This window comes from Saccopteryx bilineata, chromosome 1 (genome assembly GCF_036850765.1).
Source record: "Saccopteryx bilineata isolate mSacBil1 chromosome 1, mSacBil1_pri_phased_curated, whole genome shotgun sequence".
Taxonomy (NCBI): domain Eukaryota; kingdom Metazoa; phylum Chordata; class Mammalia; order Chiroptera; family Emballonuridae; genus Saccopteryx; species Saccopteryx bilineata.
The window spans coordinates 311,691,318-311,711,365 of NC_089490.1; the positions used below are offsets into that span (position 1 = coordinate 311,691,318).

Consider the following 20,048-nt stretch of genomic DNA (forward strand, 5'->3'; position numbering starts at 1 on the left):
ACAAAATAGAAGAATCAAGAAACAAAACTAACAGAAAGCAATTTATAAAATGGCAATAGGGAACCCATAAGTGTCGATAATTACACTAAATGTAAATGGATTAAACTCACCAATAAAAAGACACAGAGTAGCAGAATGGATTAAAAAAGAAAATCCAACTGTATGCTGCCTGTAAGAAACACATCTAAGCAACAAGGATAAAAACAAATTCAAAGTGAAAGGCTGGAAAACAATACTCCAAGCAAATAACATCCAAAAAAAAGCAGGTGTAGCAATACTCATATCTAATACTGCTGACTACAAGACAGAAAAAGTACTCACAGACAAAAATGGTCATTTCATAATGATTAAGGGGACACTAAATCAAGAAGACATAACAATCTTTAATATATATGCACCAAACCAAGGACCACCAAAATATCTAAGACAGCTACTTATTGACCTAAAAACAAAAACTGACAAATACACAATCATACTTGGAGACCTCAATACACCACTGACAGCTCTAGACCGTTCATCCAAACAGAGAATCAATACAGATCTACTGGCCTTAAACAAAACACTAGAGCACCTGGATATGATAAACATCTACAGGACACTTCATCCCAAAGCAACAGAGAATACATTTTTCTCTAGTGTACACGGAACATTCTCAATAAATGACCATATGTTGGGCCACAAAAATAACATCAGCAAATTCAGAAAAACTGAAATTATACCAAGCATATTTTCTGATCATAAAGCCTTGAAACTAGAATTCAACTGCAAAAAAGAGGGAAAAAACCCCACAAAAATGTGGAAACTAAACAACATACTTCTAAAAAATGAATGGGTCAAAGAAGAAATAGTGCAGAGATCAAAAGATATATACAGACAAATGAAAATGACAATACGACATATCAGAATCTCTGGGATGCAGCAAAAGCAGTAATAAGAGGGAAGTTCATATCACTTCAGGCCTATATGAACAAACAAGAGAGAGCCCAAGTGAACCACTTAACTTCATACCTTAATTAACTAGAAAAAGAAGAACAAAGACAACCCAAAAGCAGCCGAAAAAAGGAAATAATAAAAATCAGAGCAGAAATAAAAAAAAAAATTAATAGAACAAGGAGCTGGTTCTCTGAAAAGATCAACAAAATTGACAAACCCTTGGCAAGACTCACCAAGGAAAAAAGAGAAAGGACTCATATAAACAAAATCCAAAATGAAAGAGGAGAAATCTCCACAGACATCATAGATATACAAAGAATTATTGTAGAATACTACGAAAAACTACATGCCACCAAATTCAACAATCTAGAAGAAATGGATAAATTCTTAGAACAATACAACCTTCCTAGACTGAGTCAAGAAGAAGCAGAAAGCCTAAACAGACCAATTAGCAGGGAGGAAATAGAAAAAACTATTAAAAACCTCCCCAAAAATAAAAGTCCAGGCCCAGACGGTTACACTAGTGAATTCTATCAAACATTCAAAGAAGACTTGGTTCCTATTCTACTCAAAGTCTTCCAAAAAATTGAAGAAGAAGCAATACTTCCAAACACATTTTATGAGGCCAACATAACCCTAATATCAAAACCTGGCAAGGACAGCACAAAAAAAGAAAACTATAGACCAGTATCTCTAATGAATACAGATGCCGAAATACTAAACAAAATACTGGCAAATCAAATATAACAACATATTAAAAAACTAATACATCATGATCAAGTGGGATTCATCCCAGAACAACAAGGATGGTTCAACATACATAAAATGGTTAATGTAATACACCGTATCAACAAAACAAAGAACAAAAACCACATGATCTTATCAATAGATGCAGAAAAGGCATTCGATAAAATACAACACAACTTTATGTTTAAGACACTCAACAAAATGGGTATAGAAGGAGAATATCTCAACATGATAAAGGCCATATATGATAAACCATCAGCCAACATCATATTAAACGGCATAAAACTGATGACTTTCCACCTTAAATCAGGAACAAGACAGGGTTGTCCACTCTCTCCACTCTTATTTAACGTGGTGCTAGAAGTTCTGGCCAGAGCAATCAGACAAGAGAAAGAAATAAAAGGCATCCATACTGAAAAAGAAGAAGTAAAGGTATCACTTTTTGCAGATGATATGATCCTATACATCGAAAACCCCAAAGACTCCACAAAAAGATTACTAGAAACAATTAACCAATACAGTAAGGTCGCAGGATACAAAATTAACATACAAAAGTCCATAGCCTTTCTATATGCCAACAATGAAATATTAGAAAACAATCTCAAAAAAATAATCCCCTTCACAATTGCAACAACAAAAAAATATCTAGGAATAAACATAACAAAGAATGTAAAGGACCTATATAACAAAAACTACAAAGCACTGTTAAGGGAAATCGAAAAGATACAATGAGATGGAAAAATATTCCCTGTTCGTTGATAGGAAGAATAAATATAATCAAGATAGCCATATTACCCAAAGTAATTTACAAATTTAACGCAATTCCCATCAAAATTCCTATGACACTCTTTAAAGAAATGGAACAAAAGATCATCAGATTTATATGGAACTATAAAAAACCTCAAATAGCCAAAGCAATCCTAAGAAAAAAGAATGAAGCTGGGAGCATTACAATACCTGACTTCAAACTATATTATAGGGCCACGACAATCAAAACAGCATGGTATTGGCAGAAAAATAGACACTCAGACCAATGGAACAGAATAGAAAGTCCAGAAATAAAACCACATATATATGGTCAAATAATTTTTGATAAAGGGGCCAACAACACACAATGGAGAAAAGAAAGCCTCTTCAACAAATGGTGCTGGGAAAACTGGAAAACCACATGCAAAAGAATGAAACTCGACTACAGTTTGTCCCCTTGTACTAAAATTAATTTAAAATGGATCAAAGACCTAAATATAAGACCTGAAACAATAAATTACATAGAAGAAGACATAGGTACTAAACTCATGGACCTGGGTTTTAAAGAACATTTTATGAACTTGACTCCAAAGGCAAGAGAAGTGAAGGCAAAGATAAATGAATGGGATTACATCAGACTAAAAAGTTTTTGCTCAGCAAGAGAAACTGACAACAAAATAAACAGACAGCCAACTAAATGGGAAATGATATTTTCAAACAAAAGCTCAGATAAGGGCCTAATATCCAAAATTTACAAAGAACTCATAAAACTCAACAACAAACAAACAATCCAATAAAAAAATGGGAAGAGGACATGAACAGACACTTCTCCCAGGAAGAAATACAAATGGCCAACAGATATATGAAAAGATGTTCATCTTCATTAGTTATTAGAGAAATGCAAATCAAAACTACAATGAGATACCACCTCACACCTGTTAGATTAGCTATTATCAACAAGACAGGTAATAGCAAATGTTGGAGAGGCTGCGGAGAAAAAGGAACCCTCATTCACCGTTGGTGGGAATGTAAAGTAGTACAACCATTATGGAAGAAAGTATGGTGGTTCCTCAAAAAACTGAAAATAGAATTACCTTATGACCCAGCAATCCCTCTACTGGGTATATACCCCAAAAACTCAGAAACATTGATACGTAAAGACACATGTAGTCCCATGTTCATTGCAGCATTGTTCACAGTGGCCAAGACATGGAAACAACCAAAAAGCCCTTCAACAGAAGACTGGATAAAGAAGATGTGGCACATATACACTATGGAATACAACTTAGCCATAAGAAATGATGAGATCGGATCGTTTACAACAAAATGGTGGGATCTTGATAACATTATATGGAGTTAAATAAGTAAATCAAAAAAAACCAAGAACTACATGATTCCATACATTGGTGGGACATAAAAACGAGACTAAGAGACATGGACAAGAGTGTGGTGGTTACCGGGGGTGGGGAGAAGGGGGATGTGGGAGGGAAGGAGGGAGAGGGGAGGGGGCACGGGGAGGGGCACAAAGAAACTAGATAGAAGGTGACGGAGGACAATCTGACTTTGGGTGATGGGTATGCAACATAACTGAATGACAAGATAACCTGGACATGTTTTCTCTGAATATATGTACCCTGATTTATTGATGTCACCCCATTAACATTAATAAAAATTTATTAAAAAAAAAAAGCAGTGGTACACACACACACACACACACACACACAGTGGAATACTACACAACTGTGAAAAAGAAGGAAACCTTAACTTTTGCGACAGCATGGATGGACCTGGAGACTATTATGCTAAGTGAAATAAGCCAGGCAGAGAAAGAAAAATATCATATAACTTCACTCATTTGAGGAATCCAACAAACAATGTGAACTGAAGAATGGAATAGCGGCAGAGGCAGGATCAAAGGGACCAGAGGGAAAGCGGACAGAGGGAAACGGGATGAGAGGATGGGATCAGAGAAGGGAAAGAGATTAGTGAAATTGTATATACATAATACAGCATTATAGTGAGCAGGAAAGCAAATCCTAGAGGGAAGGGGGGAGGGCATTTTGGGGAAGGGGGGCAAGGACGATGTTGAGGGAAACACCGGGGTTAGGGGGATGTATTTTTGGGGACACTTGAATCTATGTAAACACAATAAATTAAAATTTTTTTAAAAGTTAGAAATTTAGCTTTAATAATACAGTGTGTCCGTAAAGTCATGGTGCACTTTTGACTGGTCACAGGAAAGCAACAAAAGACAATAGAAATGTGAAATCTGCACCAAATAAAAGGAAAAACCTCCCAGTTTCTGTAGGATGATGTGGCAGCATGTGCACATGCGCAGATGATGACGTAACATTGTGTATACAGCGGAGCGGCCCACGGCCATGCCAGTCGAGATGTGGACGGTACAGAGGAAAGTTCAGTGTGTTCTGTGGCTCGCTAAATTCGAATCCGTGACCAAAGTGCAATGTGAATATCGGCGCGTTCATAACAAAGCACTACCACATAGGAATAACATTACTCGGTGGGATAAGCAGTTGAAGGAAACCAGCAGTTTGGTGGAGAAACCCCGTTCTGGTAGGCCATCAGTCAGTGACGAGTCTGTAGAGGCTATATGGGATAGCTACCTAAGGAGCCCTAAAAAATCTGTGCATGAGCCCTGGCTGGTTGGCTCAGCGGTAGAGCGTCGGCCTAGCGTGCGGAGTACCCGGGTTCGATTCCCGGCCAGGGCACACAGGAGAAGCGCCCATTTGCTTCTCCACCCCTCCGCCGCGCTTTCCTCTCTGTCTCTCTCTTCCCCTCCCGCAGCCAAGGCTCCATTGGAGCAAAGATGGCCCGGGCGCTGGGGATGGCTCTGTGGCCTCTGCCCCAGGCGCTAGAGTGGCTCTGGTCGCAACATGGCGACGCCCAGGATAGGCAGAGCATCGCCCCCTGGTGGGCAGAGCGTCGCCCCTGGTGGGCGTGCCGGGTGGATCCCGGTCGGGCGCATGCGGGAGTCTGTCTGACTGTCTCTCCCTGTTTCCAGCTTCAGAAAAATTAAAAAAAAAAAAAAAAAAAAAAAAAATCTGTGCATGAGCCCACATCGAGTTACACTGAATAGGTAGGAAACTGGGAGAGTTTTCCTTTTATTTGGTCAGATTTCACATTTCTATTTTCTTTTGTTGCTTTCATGTGACCGGTCAAAAGTGTACCATGACTTTACAGACACACTGTAGTAGCTTTTAGTTATAATTAATAGGATTAATGATTAATGCGTGTAAAAAGTTTCCTTCTAGGAGCTGGATATATAACTTGATGAGGCTGCTAGAGCAATCCACCTTTGAGGCCCAGGCCCAGGAGATTCACAAACAAAATAGTACCTAAGCCCTGATGCTTCAAGGATGGGACTTCCTGCTGACAAGGACACAGATAAAGAAGTATTGGTCAGTAGATGAAAAAAATGCTAGAATACTCCCTGGACAGCACTTGTTATCTAATTAACTTCTTTCTAAATTTCAAACCCCTCAGCTATCCCTTTCTTCCCCTTATAAAAAGAGTGGCTGAGACAAGGTGTTCTGATGGTTTTTGCGTACAGAACCCCCACCCTCTCAGATCGCCAACCATCTGAATAAAGCGCCCAGAGATTCAATCTTTGTCTCTAATTTGGCTTAGTGGTTACAAGCAGCACAAACACACTTTTCCAGTTTCAGGTGCACTTATGCTCTGACCCATCAGTGCAACTTCTGGAAGTCTACACCACAAACCGACTTGCACATGTATGAAATATTACATATTCAAAGTTATTTGCTGCAGCATAGTGTTTTTTGCAAAAGCAAAAGACTACTAACAACACAAATGCCCACTTTTTACAACAAAGGCTTTTATAATAACCATGTAATACACAAAATTCAGCTCTTAAAAGCTGTGAAAGATTTCTATAATACACTGTTAAATTTAAAGAAGACATGTTTTCTTTCCTCTAAGAAAATGGCGAAATAGGAAACTATTTCCATCTATTCTGTTTGCATAATGCTATAAACAAATGAAAATGGTACTTATAGGGGTAAGATGGAGTGGGCGAGAGGGGAATGAAGTTGACAGGATTAAGGATGAGAGGGCTTCTCTTTTAACTCCTTTTTCTATCATTGGATTTGTGAATCCTGCAAACTTATTACCTAGTCAAAAATGAACAAATCTAAATTTTAAAAAAACCTATTTTATGTTATATACTCTTCACTGAACCACTATTTTCTTCTGAATATCACTTTTCTTCTTAAGAGTACGTTTACTAGAAATGTCAAATCATTAAAGATAAGGAAAAAATAGCTGACTACAAGAAACATCTAACTGCAGCTAACATTAATGAATTCTTTAAAAAAAAGAATAGAAAAAGAATGTGGCTAAATCAGAGGTTGGCAAACTGTGGCTTTTGGATCAAACTCAGCCCTAGAATACTTTGTAGGGCTGTGAGCTAAGAATGTGGTTTAAGATGAAAAGGGTTGTGAAGAAAATATAAAGAATATGTGACAGAGACCTTTTGTAGCTCACAGAACACATCTGCTGACCACTGGTCTGAATAATATCGTCATTCACATGCTCTCGTGAAGCAGAAGCATAAACTAGTTACCTTATATGTGCAGATGGTCAATTTCCTCTTCCTGGTCTCAGTGTTTCTCTGCAGTAATGTGTTACACATCTGGAAAACCTGCTGCATGACAGCATCTTGTCTCAGGTCATCACGGCCCTTCAGAATAATCAAAATACACATAACTAAGTTAATTTTCTTTACTATAAAACTATGCCAAGAGTCATCTGAGGACAGTTAAAGGGCACTCAGAAGTCAGTCTGAGCATCACTGCTCCTCTTAACTTACATAATTAAGACCTATGGCTTTCCTTTCATTTAGAATAAACTGTAACACTGGGTGTAAGCAATTTAGAGAAAAGAAATTTTGCCCTAGCCGGGTGGTTCAATGATAGAGCCTCGGCCGGCATGTGGATGTCCCAGGTTCAGTTTCCTCTCAGGGCACACAGAGGAGATGACCACCTGCTTCTCCACCCCTCTTCCTCCTCTCTCTCCCCAGGGTTGCCTGGTGGATCACCAGTTGGTGCATGTAGGAGTCTGTCTCTTGTTTCTCCCCTCCTCTCACTTAAAAAATAAATAAAAAAGGTTTCCCCTAGCTGGTTTTGTAATTGGACTAACTGGAAGTCTTCCCCCTGGGTGGGGAAGCACTGCTCTCGGCACTAGTCTTCAGCAAGGTCCAAGAGCTTCTGAGCAGAGGAAGGGAGGAATACTCTTCCTTTCTGGTACATCTGATAGCACTCAGCATACTGCCAGACTCAGGATTTTGAAGCAAGCACCTTCAACTTGAATGAATCAAAAAAATAAAGCAATAACCCCTAAACTATCTTTTCTATAACAAGCAAGTTGATTGTTAACCTCATCATGTCTGTACATGTTAAAAGTATTCCTTTACTTCGTTATAATCAATAATGATCTTTCAGTGACATAAAGAATGGAGAAAAACATTATGCTCCTACAGAGAATACCATTGTTTCTCCATGTATAAGACACATCTTAATTTTGGGGCCTGAAATTTGAAAAAAAAATGTATTACATAAAGTTATTGAACTCAAGTTTTATTCATCATAAAATTCATACAACTCCTCAGCACTATCAAAACTCCCATCCATTAGCTTGTCCTCATCTGTGTCTGATGATGAATCACTGTCTTCATATATTGCCTCATCCTCAGTTCCATCTATGATATTTGAAATGCCATACTTCTTAAATGACTTGACAATGATCTTAATCTTGATATTATCCCAGGATCTTTTCACCCAGGTACAAACTTCTCCTATAGTTAGTTTCTTTCTGCTAGTGTCAAACTGTCCCCAGAAAACTTCATCCACTGGTTCCATTTGTCTCTCATGGCAGCTTGGAAGGGTTTGTTAATGCTGATAGCAAGTGGTTGGAGCTGGATGTCAAGCCTCCAGGTATGATGGCAAGTTTTGTTTTCTGCTCTGCAGCAATCTTCTTTGTGTTTTCCGTTACATGTGCCCTGAACTGCTCAAGCACCAATAGGGCAGATTTGCGTAAGAGCCTACCTGGTCTCCTTCTCCAAACTTTCTCAAACCAGATCTTCATCCCATTCTGATTCATCCAACCCTTGTCATGAACGTGGACAATCACTCCTCAAGGAATGTCTTCTTTTGGCATTGTTTTGCATTGAAAATCAGCATAGGAGGCAGCTTGGTTCTGCCGGCACACAAGCTAGAACAACTGTATAACGGCTCTTCTCATGTCCACTTGTCTTCACAGCTACAGTTTTCACCCCCTTACCAATAGTTCTGTTGCCTGGGACATCTAAAGGGGACTTTGTCCATATTTGCAATCTTTCCCAACTCAAACTAATGTGTCTTCCAACAATGAATAACAAAACAATAAAATTCTGCTCATAGCTTTCAGGCATCTTTTGGGCAAGTCTGGTGCGTGTACGCATGCTTAGTCCATTCTGTTTCATGGACCTGAAGCACCAATTGTGTCCTCCTTTGAAATCAGTAACTTCTTTTTTATCAGCAATTCTTCTTGCCTCATCCTGAGCCATCTTTGTGGACATAGGAATTCCACCTGCCCTTTGCTCTTCAATCCATATCTTCAATTTCCTCTCGAAATCAGGCCATTTTGCTGACTTGCCTCTCATGGCCTTCTTCTGCCGTGGAGTTTTCAGTAGGTTTCTTCTTGCTGTAGCCAGTCTTGGATTGATTTCTCGGTTGGAGGAGGATCAAACTTATGTTCAGCAGCACGATTTCCATTCACTTTTGCAAACTGGATCATTCTTTTTAAGACTTTATTTATTCTATTTTTAGAGAGGAGAGAGAGAGAGAGAGAGAGAGAGAGAAGGGGAGAGGAGCAGGAAGCATCAATTCCCATATGTGCCTTGACCAGGCAAGCCCAGGTTTCAAACCGGTAAACCTCAGCGTGCCAGGTCGACGCTTTATCCCATTGCGCCACCACAGGTCAGGCTAAACTGGATTTTTTTTTTTGTATTTTTCTGAAGTTGGAAACGGGGAGACAGTCAGACTCCTGCAAGTGCCCGACTGGGATCCAACCGGCACGCCCACCAGGGGGTGATGCTCTGCCCACTGGGGGGCATCGCTCTGTTGCAACCAGAGCCATTCTAGCGCCTGAGGCAGAGGCCATAGAGCCATCCTCTGCACCCAGGCCAACTTTGCTCCAATGGAGCCTTGGCTGCAGGAGGGGAAGAGAGAGACAGAGAGGAAGGAGAGGGGGAGGGGTGGAGAAGCAGATGGGCGCTTCTCCTGTGTGCCCTGGCCGGGAATCGAACCTGGGACTCCTGCATGCCAGGCCGACGCTCTACCACTAAGCCAACTGGATCATTTTTAACTTGAATTCAGCACTGTATGAGGATCTCTTCTGAGCCATTTCTGGGCAGAACGTGGCAAAACGTAACCTACTGTAATATACTGGTAACAAGTGTGAGACAATGAGCACAAAGACAACAAGCGTGAAAAGGTGGGAAATGCAAGTAAAAAAAAATACACTACCACCATCTAAGATGCACCCAGTTTTTAGATCCCAAAGTTTTCAAAAAAAAGTGTCTTATACATGAGGAAATAATGTAATGCATTTTTATAGTATAAGTTTTCCATACTTCTAATTATTCACAATGACAATAAAGATACAGATAAAGCATGAAGAAAATAACTACAGTTTTTCTTTGACTCTTCATGAACTCTCTTAAGATCTACATCATAGAAGGAATGTCTCACCTTGACAAGCTGTCTCCGTTCCTTGCCATCAGAGCCCACACATTCTATTATTTTTGGTAAATTTATACCTCCTGCTAAACGAAATTCTTCTTTAAATGACTGTATAGTCACCAGATTTCTGTATTCTCCTGTTGGGTCAACCTAATAAAAAATATAAATATGATAATATTTGCATTTAAAAATAAATTCTGATCAATAATTTTATTTTATTTATTGTGTGTGTGACAGAGACAGAGAGACAGAGGGAGGACAGACTGGTATAGACGGATAGGAAGAGAGAGAGAGATGAGAAGCATCAACTCATAGTTGCAGCACCTTGGTGGTTCACTGATTGCTTTCTCATATGTATCTTGACCAGCGGGCTACTGCAGACCAAGTGACCCCTTGCTCAAGCCAGTAACTTTAGGCTCAAGCCAGCGAGGTTGGGCTTCAAGCAAGTGACCTCTGGGCTCAAGTCAGCAACCATGGGTCATGTCTATGATCCCACGCTCAAGCTGGATGAGCCCGTGCCCAAGCTGGTGACCTTGGGGTTTTGAACCTGGGTCCTCTGTGTCCCAGTCCGATGCTCTATCCACTGCACCACCACCTGGTCAGGCCTGGTCAATATTAAGCAGAGGAATGAATGACAAAATGCTGTTGGTTAAGAACTAGATCTATAACTTGAATTTCCTGTTAAATGAAAGAGTATTTGACATTGAAAAGGTTTTAAAAAGTGACATAGATAACACTATCTCCCTGAATATCTCTTAAATAAAAGTAGGTTATACAAAATTAGAAGTGTCACTGAAAAATCAAGGTTTGTGTCTTAACACCGACTTGTACAGGCTAAGGTCATCTGAGAAATATTAAACTCACAGACCATAATAAGGTAAATTTTAGAAGAATGTGGAGATGAGTTCTCTAGGTTGTAACTATTAAATATGGCATTCTTAGCTAATATTCAGCTAAACAATATTGATGGAATAGCTGGAAAGATATTAGTTAATTCACATAATACAGCTATACTTCAAGTCAAATAATTATAGGTACTAACCACTAAACTGCAAACTTAAAGGAAAGATTTACAACATAGTTAAAATGATCATTTCCTAAACTATAACCTTTATTAATAAATATAACCCTGACAAATTTTATACTGGAATACATACTGCATTACTTATCACTGTAATACATCACAGTCAATATACTGTAATGCATACAGAATTTTTAAAACCAGTAACACAATTAGGAACCTTCTTTCTAAGTTTAAAGCTTATCTTGGCATAAGCACATGGAATCTTTCCTTCTTCTGCCAATGAAGATAATAGTCTATGGACCTGCTTCTTGAGAAAGATGAGAGGTATAAAACTGAAGGCAAGTCTGACCAGGCGGTGGTGCAGTGGATAGAGCGTCAGACTGGGACGCGGAGGACCCAGGTTCGAGACCCCGAGGTCGCCAGCTTGAGCACGGGCTCATCGGGATTGAGCAGGGCTCACCAGCTTGAGTCCAAGGTTGCTGGCTCGAGCAAGGGGTCACTTGGTCTGCTGTAGGCCCCTGGTCAAGGCACATATGAGAAATCAATCAATGAACAACTAAGGAACCGCAACGAAGAATTGATGTTTCTCATCTCTCTTTCTTACTGTCTGTCCCTATCTGTCCCTCTCTCTGACTCTGTCTCTACCACAAAAAAACCACACACACACACACAAAAAAACCTGAAGGCAAAAGAAAAGAAAGGAGGAGGGGCCTTTAAGTATTTAAGACTTGAGCAAAGGGAATTTAATAAAGAAAACTACAGGCTGAAACAAAGAAATAGCTAATAATTCATTAATTTTGACCCACAAAGAAAAGGTGAATTTAAATGATTTAACCTAATAGAGAAGAATTTGGTTTAATAAAAAAACAAACAAACAGAGAACAAAAAACCAGTTAATGGTAAATTACCTTAATTTCCATAGTAGGCACAACAACATCGTCTAAATTCTGAAATTTAGTTATTGGCTGGTCTGTTGGAATTTTTATGCCTTCTGTATATAAAATAAAGAGGTATTAGTGACAACTGAAAATTGAGGAATAGCACTGAAGGTAAAGCACAATTTAACGGATGCCACAGACCCTGACCAGTGGCTGATCCGTGGTTTAGGCCCTGCTTTAGAAATGCAGACCCAAGGGCTCGGTTCACACAGTAGCTCAGGGCCACAGTGTAGCAATGGTTAATATGGCTTACAAATGCATTTGCAGGTTACCTGCCACTGGTAATTAGAGCACATTCCACCGGAGGGACCAGGTTGAGCATCTTAATATAATTACATATTTTCTTTTTTAAGTAATTACATAAGATAATTACAGAACGTAGTCCTGCCATATTACTATGAAAAGTGACTAAAGAACATGGTACTTTTGTCTGCAGAGAAACACAATGAGAAGTCTTATTCTTATTGTAAAGTAGTAAGAATTTAAATGTGAAGATACTGTTCTGAACAGAAAAAGGAGAGATACTGCTAAGTGAATGCAAATAACCAAATATTACAGCATCTAATAATTATTTGAAAAAATGCAGCAAGAAGAATGGATTATATGCAAGGCATTGTATAGAGGAAATGGAAGCCTTTTCATTGTTAAGTTCTATGGCACAGCAAGTAACTAACATTATTTAAATAAACCTCAACCCTAAAATCTCTCAGTTATTATTTTAAAGGACTTATTTCTATGCAGTTCTCTGTCACAGAAGATTACCTAGAAAAATCAAATAATAAATTCAGTACAGTCATCTATTTTATAGTCTGACCAAAAGATATTAAGTGAAAGTAGATGGTGTTAAAGCTATTAGATAAAAATTTGGATCACCTGTGAACTGTAATCACTGGGACTTTCATATCTATATATCCCTACAAAGAATAACATAGCAAAAAAGGAACATGTTCTTCTAAACACATACTTCTCTGAGCCTTCCAAGGAGTGGCATCAAAGTTTGCTAATATAATATAAGCATCACAAAGTGCCTCAACATTTCTGACCATCTTAGGTCTCTTAGCTCTGATAGTACGTATTATTTTGTTTGCAGCTTCAGTTCGATCCTATTAATAAAAACAAACAAAAGACAATGCATAAGAAAATACCCAACACTTCAACTTTTTGTTAACAAAAATAACAAAAGAAAAAAGGAATGTATGCATACATGTATACGATGAAAGGACTAGAATCCTTCAGATCCAAACAAAACAGTACCCTTATGAATGAAATATATGAAAGGTATAATAATCTCAAGAGTAAGTGGCGTGGATGCCTTTTAAAATCTTTTTTATTTGCTCAATGATGTGAGGAGAAAATGTGAAATATTATTGGTACTTACGCTTTAAGAAATATTCAGAAATTTTGAACCAATTTTAGGTGGTATCACAACAAAGGAATTATAAACGAATATAGTCACAACACACATTCTGAGAATCCCTGAGACTTAAGAAAAAAATATCCTGAGAAAATATGAACGTCACTATTCAAAATGTTATGTATGTTTAATCCAAATACCTCATCAAGCTGAGAGCTTTGTTTAGGTACACTTTTAGTTATTCTGCCCCGTCTTGCTGCCTCTGGTTTGGTCAACAATTGATCTTTGTTTGCATTTGCTAAGGCCAGTATAATAAATAAAGTATGATGGGGGTGATCTGTTGAAATTCTAGAGATGAGCTGTCAGAAAATAAAGAACTATTAATTATTGAATAAACAAAATTAGAAAACCAGAACCCTTTCATTTTGCTTAACAATAAGGTATGTGTTACTGTATTAGATCCCACAGTGAGTGGAGTGTGTGTCTGTGTGAGAGACTGAGGTACATGAGGAATAATGTGCAGTGAGAAGAGACAAAAGGAAATCTTTTTTCCTACCCTTATACAGAATAATAAATATGACTAAAAGAATTTTGTATTTCCATTTCCTAGAGTGGAATTATATTCTTGATATAGTGTATAATAATATAAAATAAAAGCAACTGTTTTGAGTTTCAGGTTTACTTACATTACTGAGGACTTCATGAAATCCTAGGCCTCCCATCATCTTGGTCCCCATTCTAGCAGCCAATTGGTACATAAGAGGCAAAAATTTATAGGATGAAATCTTCATTCCATCTCTCTATCATTAAAAAATATATACAAAATTAAGACACAATGCATTTCAAATAGTCTCACATCTAAGCAAATAAATTATTCTAAACTAATGCTCTTCAACTAGCACAACCACCTAGTGGTTGTTAATAAAACTTCACTAACTACATTTTTTCCTTATGTATTTTATCTGAAAGTATTTCTTTTTTTTTTTTTAAATAAATTTTTATTAATGGTAATGGGATGACATTAATAAATCAGGGTACATATATTCAAAGAAAACATGTCTAGGTTATTTTGTCATTAAATTATGTTGCATACCCCTCGCCCAGAGTCAGATTGTCCTCCGTCACCCTCTATCTAGTTCTCTGTGCCCCTCCCCCTAACTCTCTCCCTCCCTCCCTCCCATGTCCTCCCTCCCCCCACCCCTGGTAACCACCACACTCTTGTCCATGTCTCTTAGTCTCATTTTTATGTTCCACCAATGTATGGAATCATGTAGTTCTTGTTTTTTTCTGATTTACTTATTTCACTCCGTATAATGTTATCAAGATCCCACCATTTTGCTGTAAATGATCTGATGTCATCATTTCTTATGGCTGAGTAGTATTCCATAGTGTATATGTGCCACATCTTCTTTATCCAGTCTTCTATTGAAGGGCTTTTTGGTTGTTTCCATGTCTTGGCCACTGTGAACAGTGCTGCAATGAACATGGGGCTACATGTGTCTTCACGTATCAATGTTTCTGAGGTTTTGGGGTATATACCCAGTAGAGGGATTGCTGGGTCATAAGGTAGTTCTATTTGCAGTTTTTTGAGGAACCACCATACTTTCCTCCATAATGGTTGTACTACTTTACAGTCCCACCAACAGTGAATGAGGGTTCCTTTTTCTCCACAGCCTCTCCAACATTTGCTATTACCCGTCTTGTTGATAATAGCTAATCTAACAGGGGTGAGGTGGTATCTCATTGTAGTTTTGATTTGCATTTCTCTAATAACTAATGAAGCTGAGCATCTTTTCATATATCTGTTGGCCATTTGTATCTCTTCCTGGGAGAAGTGTCTGTTCATGTACTCTTCCCATTTTTTTATGGGATTGTTTGTTTGTTGTTGAGTTTTATGAGTTCTTTGTAAATTTTGGATATTAGGCCCTTATCTGAGCTGTTGTTTGTAAATATCATTTCCCATTTAGTTGGCTGTCTGTTTATTTTTATATCAGTTTCTCTTGCTGAGCAAAAACTTTTTATTCTGATGTAGTCCCATTCATTTATCTTTGCCTTCACTTCTCTTGCCATTGGAGTCAAGTTCATGAAATGTTCTTTAAAACCCAGGTCCATGATTTTAGTACCTATGTCTTCTTCTATGTACTTTATTGTTTCAGGTCTTATATTTAGGTCTTTGATCCATTTTGAATTAATTTTAGTACACGGGGACAAACTGTAGTCGAGTTTCATTCTTTTGCATGTGGCTTTCCAGTTTTCCCAACACCATTTGTTGAAGAGGCTTTCTTTTCTCCATTGTATGTTGTTGGCCCCTTTATCAAAGATTATTTGACCATATATATGTAGTTTTATTTCTGGGCTTTCTATTCTGTTCCATTGGTCTGAGTGTCTATTTTTCTGCCAATACCATGCTGTTTTGATTATTGTGGCCCTATAATATAGTTTAAAGTCAGGTATTGTAATGCCCCCAGCTTCATTCTTTTTCTGAAAGTATTTCTGATTGATATTCTAGATTGATTTATCAGTAAGTCACAGTAGTATTTGATCCTAAATTAAATTGTATTCAGAAGTTAAATACTTGGCACTCCTTAAAATCTAGTGAACCCAAGGAGGACAAAATGTAGATCTGCAGACCATAATCCTGAGAAGTCAGTGTGTAATAAAATAGAACAGTTACTTTCCCCTCTATGCTAAAAATAAGAGGATTGTACCAGTAGTAGAGATTGGCTGTAGCTATTGTGAATCTTGTCATTCTTTTCATCCAGCAGAACCATTTTACTTTTGTTTTGTTTTGTTTTTTTTTAATAATTTTATTTATTTATTTATTCATTTTAGAAAGGAGAGAGAGAGGGAGAGAAGAGAGAGACAGAGAGAGAGAAGGGGAAGGAGCAGGAAGCATCAACTCCCATATGTGCCTTGACCAGGCAAGCCCAGGGTTTTGAACCGGCAACGTCAGCATTTCCAGGTCGACGCTTTATCCACTGCGCCACCACAGGTCAGGCAACCATTTTACTTTTAAGCTTCCAACTGACTGCTATTATATATAGTATATATACTGCTCACAAAAATTAGAGCATATTTTATAGCTTCATATTCATTTTTTAACATCCCCTAATTTTTGTGAGCAATATATATATAATCAACTTAACTTTAGTATCAGGTGTCATCAGTAAAATCTAATATTTTTAAAAATCTTTTTTTTCTCTTCTTTGTCCGAGTGAGAGGAGGGGTGATAGAGAGACAGACTCCTGCACGCTCCCCTGACTGGGATCCACCCAGCAACTCGCGTCTGGAGCCAGTGCTCTGCCTGCCTGAGGCCATGCTCAGAACCGAGTTATTTTGAGCACCTAAGGCAAAGGATCCACGGAGCCATCCTCAGCGCCTGGGCCAATGTGCTTGAACCAATTGAGCCATGGCTGCGAGGGGAGGAAGAGGGAGGGAGGGAGGAAGCGAAGGAAAGAGGGGGAGAGAGAGAGAGAGAGAGAGAGAGAGAGAGAGAGAGAGAGAAAGGAGGTTGAAGGATGGAGAAGCAGATGGTTGCTTCTCCTGTGTGCCCTGCCCAGGAATCAAACCCAGGACATCCACATGCCAGGTCGATGCCCTACCACTAAGCCAACTGGCCAGGGCCAAAAACTTGCTTTCTTAAAAAATACCTTTTTTCATTTACAAAAGTAATCCACTGTAAAAATTCCACAAAAGCATAAAGCAGAGGAAAAACTGCACCTATGATCACATCATTTTTAACTGCTCTCCTAATCCCCCAATCTAACATTTTGGGTACTTTCCTGTGGTAATTGCAAAGAAATAGGAAAAGACTGACCTAAATGTTCTCATGTCTGCATAAAACTGCATCAATATAGCTAATTAATCATACCTATTACACTATGAGCACTAAACCAACTGCTAGGGATACAAATAAGTATACATAATCCATGACACTAAGCAATTTATGTCTAAGCTCTTAAAAAGCACAGGGTAGAATACTGGATTGAAAAAGACAACTTGCCTTCATCATGCCATTGACTTCAGGAACTCCAGAATTTTCAAGCCAGAGGGAACAAAGACGAAATATCCACATATCATGCCCTTCTCCACTTAACAGGCAATTGATGTAATTTTCAACTGCTTTGCATAAGAAACGTTTACGATCCTCTCTCAGTGCACGGAATGCACACTCATCCAGCTCCAGCTCTCGTTGAACTTTGACTATGTACCTTGCATTGAATAATTTAAGTAAAACACAAAAGCCATCATATTTTATAGAACTATAAAATCATACATGATATACAACAAATAAAAATCAGAAAAAGCAAAATTCTAAGAATTATAAAGGGAATAATTCAAAAGCTATTCTAGGTAACCAAGGACAAAGTGGACTCTACCTAAGGTATTTAGTTAATTTTATTCCCTATTTTTTTTTCTTTTTTGAGAGAGAGAAAGAGAGACAGACAGGAAGGGAGATGGGAAGCATCAACTCATAGTTGTATCACTTTAGTTGTTCATTGATTGCTTCTCATACCTGACTTGACAGGGGCAGGGATGAGGTGGGGTGGTGCTCAAGCTGTGCCAGTGATCCTTGCTCAAGCCTGTGACCTTGGGCTCTAGGCAACACCTCTCAACTCATGACCTTGGGATCATGTTGATGAACCCGTGGTCAAGCCAGTGACCTCAAGGTTTTTGAACCTGGTACTTCAGCATCCCAGGTTGACACTCTACCCACTGTGCCACCACCAGTTAACCTATCTTTATTCTCTACTAAGACTAAAATACACAGGCCTGTATAAAAGGTTGAATTACATCAAAATAGGTAAGTCTCTTGTATTTAATTTTGACACCTATCTATTTTTATCTATAACACCAAAAAAGCAAAACAAAAAGCTAGCATCCACATACTCTACAATGAGCTTAACACGGGAACATAAATTCATGCTCTGATTCTGTGTGTTTGTAGATATACAGTCACTGTACATCTATATATCTTGTCATTTGTAGACACCTAGTTACCTGTTGGTCTGAATTTTATGTTCCCTGAGAAAGCCTACTTCTTCTTTGGCCCTTTTCAGGAGAGCTTGTTTGTTTTCAAATTCTGATGATTTCATGTGGTTTTCAATTCTCTGGTATTGAATATCTGAGAACCGTGCTAATGACAAAAATGCTTTCATTTTTCCATTTCTGAGCTCATCACTTTCTTCATCATAATTTCCAGCAACTTCCACTGCCTTCAAGAAAACACAATTCGTTTATATATTTATAGGTACTAAAGGCATCAAAAGAATCACTCAGGTGAAAGAATACCTATACTAAAGTGTAAGTTATTTATGTAACATCTACATTATAGAAATAGAGTATTTCCCTGACAACTCTGATCGTAACAGTTAATATTTGTAAATAAATGTACAAAAACAAGGGCTTTATAAAATTTAAAGACAATAATATACTGCTTTCCATGTTACACTTATTTAGTGAGGTATGTCCAAAACTAACTAAAGAAAAAAGAGGTAGAAACAGCAAAGCTGAAAGGGGCTAGAATACTTAAGTCCTTACTACTATATGTTGAGTGATCAGACTACAAGTGAATGCATCTTCCTTACTCAGCCAATTCTGTAATATATCAAGGGGGAAGAATCAGAAACAACCTGTTGAAAGAGTAGCTTCTGGTGGGAGGTTAAGAAAGACCCATTTGAGCTTACTTCCAAAATATACTCCTTCTTTTGTAACATTGTTTAATTCTGCACTAAAGTTATATAAGAGTAATAATATACGGAAAAGAGAAATCATACTTTATTTGCTTTTGAAATAAATTTAGCTTGGATGAAAAGATCAAATTTATTCATGCTAAACAACTGTCTTAAGTATTGGTAGAAAATCTTACCTTTTCTAGATAGGTCTGCATGATGACTGTAGGATTTTCTAAGCACGTTTCTGCTAACCAGTTGCCACAAACTCTCAGACATTCTGTGTATATAAGTTTTAGGTTGGGATCACTCTGTTTACAAAAAGAAAAATTTTAAATTTAATTCATTATCAGGACTATAAAAAAAAAAATCTCCCTTCTCAGGGGGAAAAAGCAAGTTAACAATATTTATCTTTATCTGCCTTCACCATTTAACTAAATAATCCAAGTATGTATTGTAAGTTTATAAAATAATCATCCTCTATTGCAGTGGTTCTCAACCTTTCTAATGCCGTGACCCCTCAATACAGTTCCTCATGTTGCGGTGACCCCAAACCAAAAAATAATTTTGGTGGCTACTTCATAACTGTTATTTTGCTAGTTATGATTCGGAATGTAAATACCTGATATGCATTATGTATTTTCCGATGGCCCGCGGGGGTCACGACCCACAGGTTGAGAACTGCTGCTCTATTGTTTATTATTATTATTACTGGAACAACTCACAATTATTGAGTAATTGTATATGCCCTTTTTAAGGGTTTTATGTATATTAACTCAATCCTGTGAAATGAGTATTACTGTATGTCCCCATGTATAAGACACACCTTAATTTTGGGACCCGAAATTGGAAAAAAAATGTATTACATAAAGT

The 20,048-nt window shown here is 38.0% G+C and overlaps 1 protein-coding gene across 2 annotated transcripts in view; it reads right to left on the reverse strand.

Moving 5' to 3' along the window:
• Positions 1 to 20,048, reverse strand: part of ATM (ATM serine/threonine kinase) — a 161,117-nt gene that overhangs the window by 28,168 nt on the left and 112,901 nt on the right. For both annotated transcript variants that reach the window (XM_066247402.1, XM_066247412.1), the window contains exons 48-56: positions 19,373 to 19,486; positions 18,505 to 18,719; positions 17,507 to 17,714; positions 14,190 to 14,303; positions 13,704 to 13,862; positions 13,114 to 13,252; positions 12,120 to 12,202; positions 10,197 to 10,337; positions 7,031 to 7,147 (exon numbers count right to left, since the gene is read on the reverse strand). In XM_066247402.1, the coding sequence (XP_066103499.1) occupies positions 7,031 to 7,147; positions 10,197 to 10,337; positions 12,120 to 12,202; positions 13,114 to 13,252; positions 13,704 to 13,862; positions 14,190 to 14,303; positions 17,507 to 17,714; positions 18,505 to 18,719; positions 19,373 to 19,486 (1,290 nt within the window). The remainder of the gene's footprint in view (positions 1 to 7,030; positions 7,148 to 10,196; positions 10,338 to 12,119; positions 12,203 to 13,113; positions 13,253 to 13,703; positions 13,863 to 14,189; positions 14,304 to 17,506; positions 17,715 to 18,504; positions 18,720 to 19,372; positions 19,487 to 20,048) is intronic.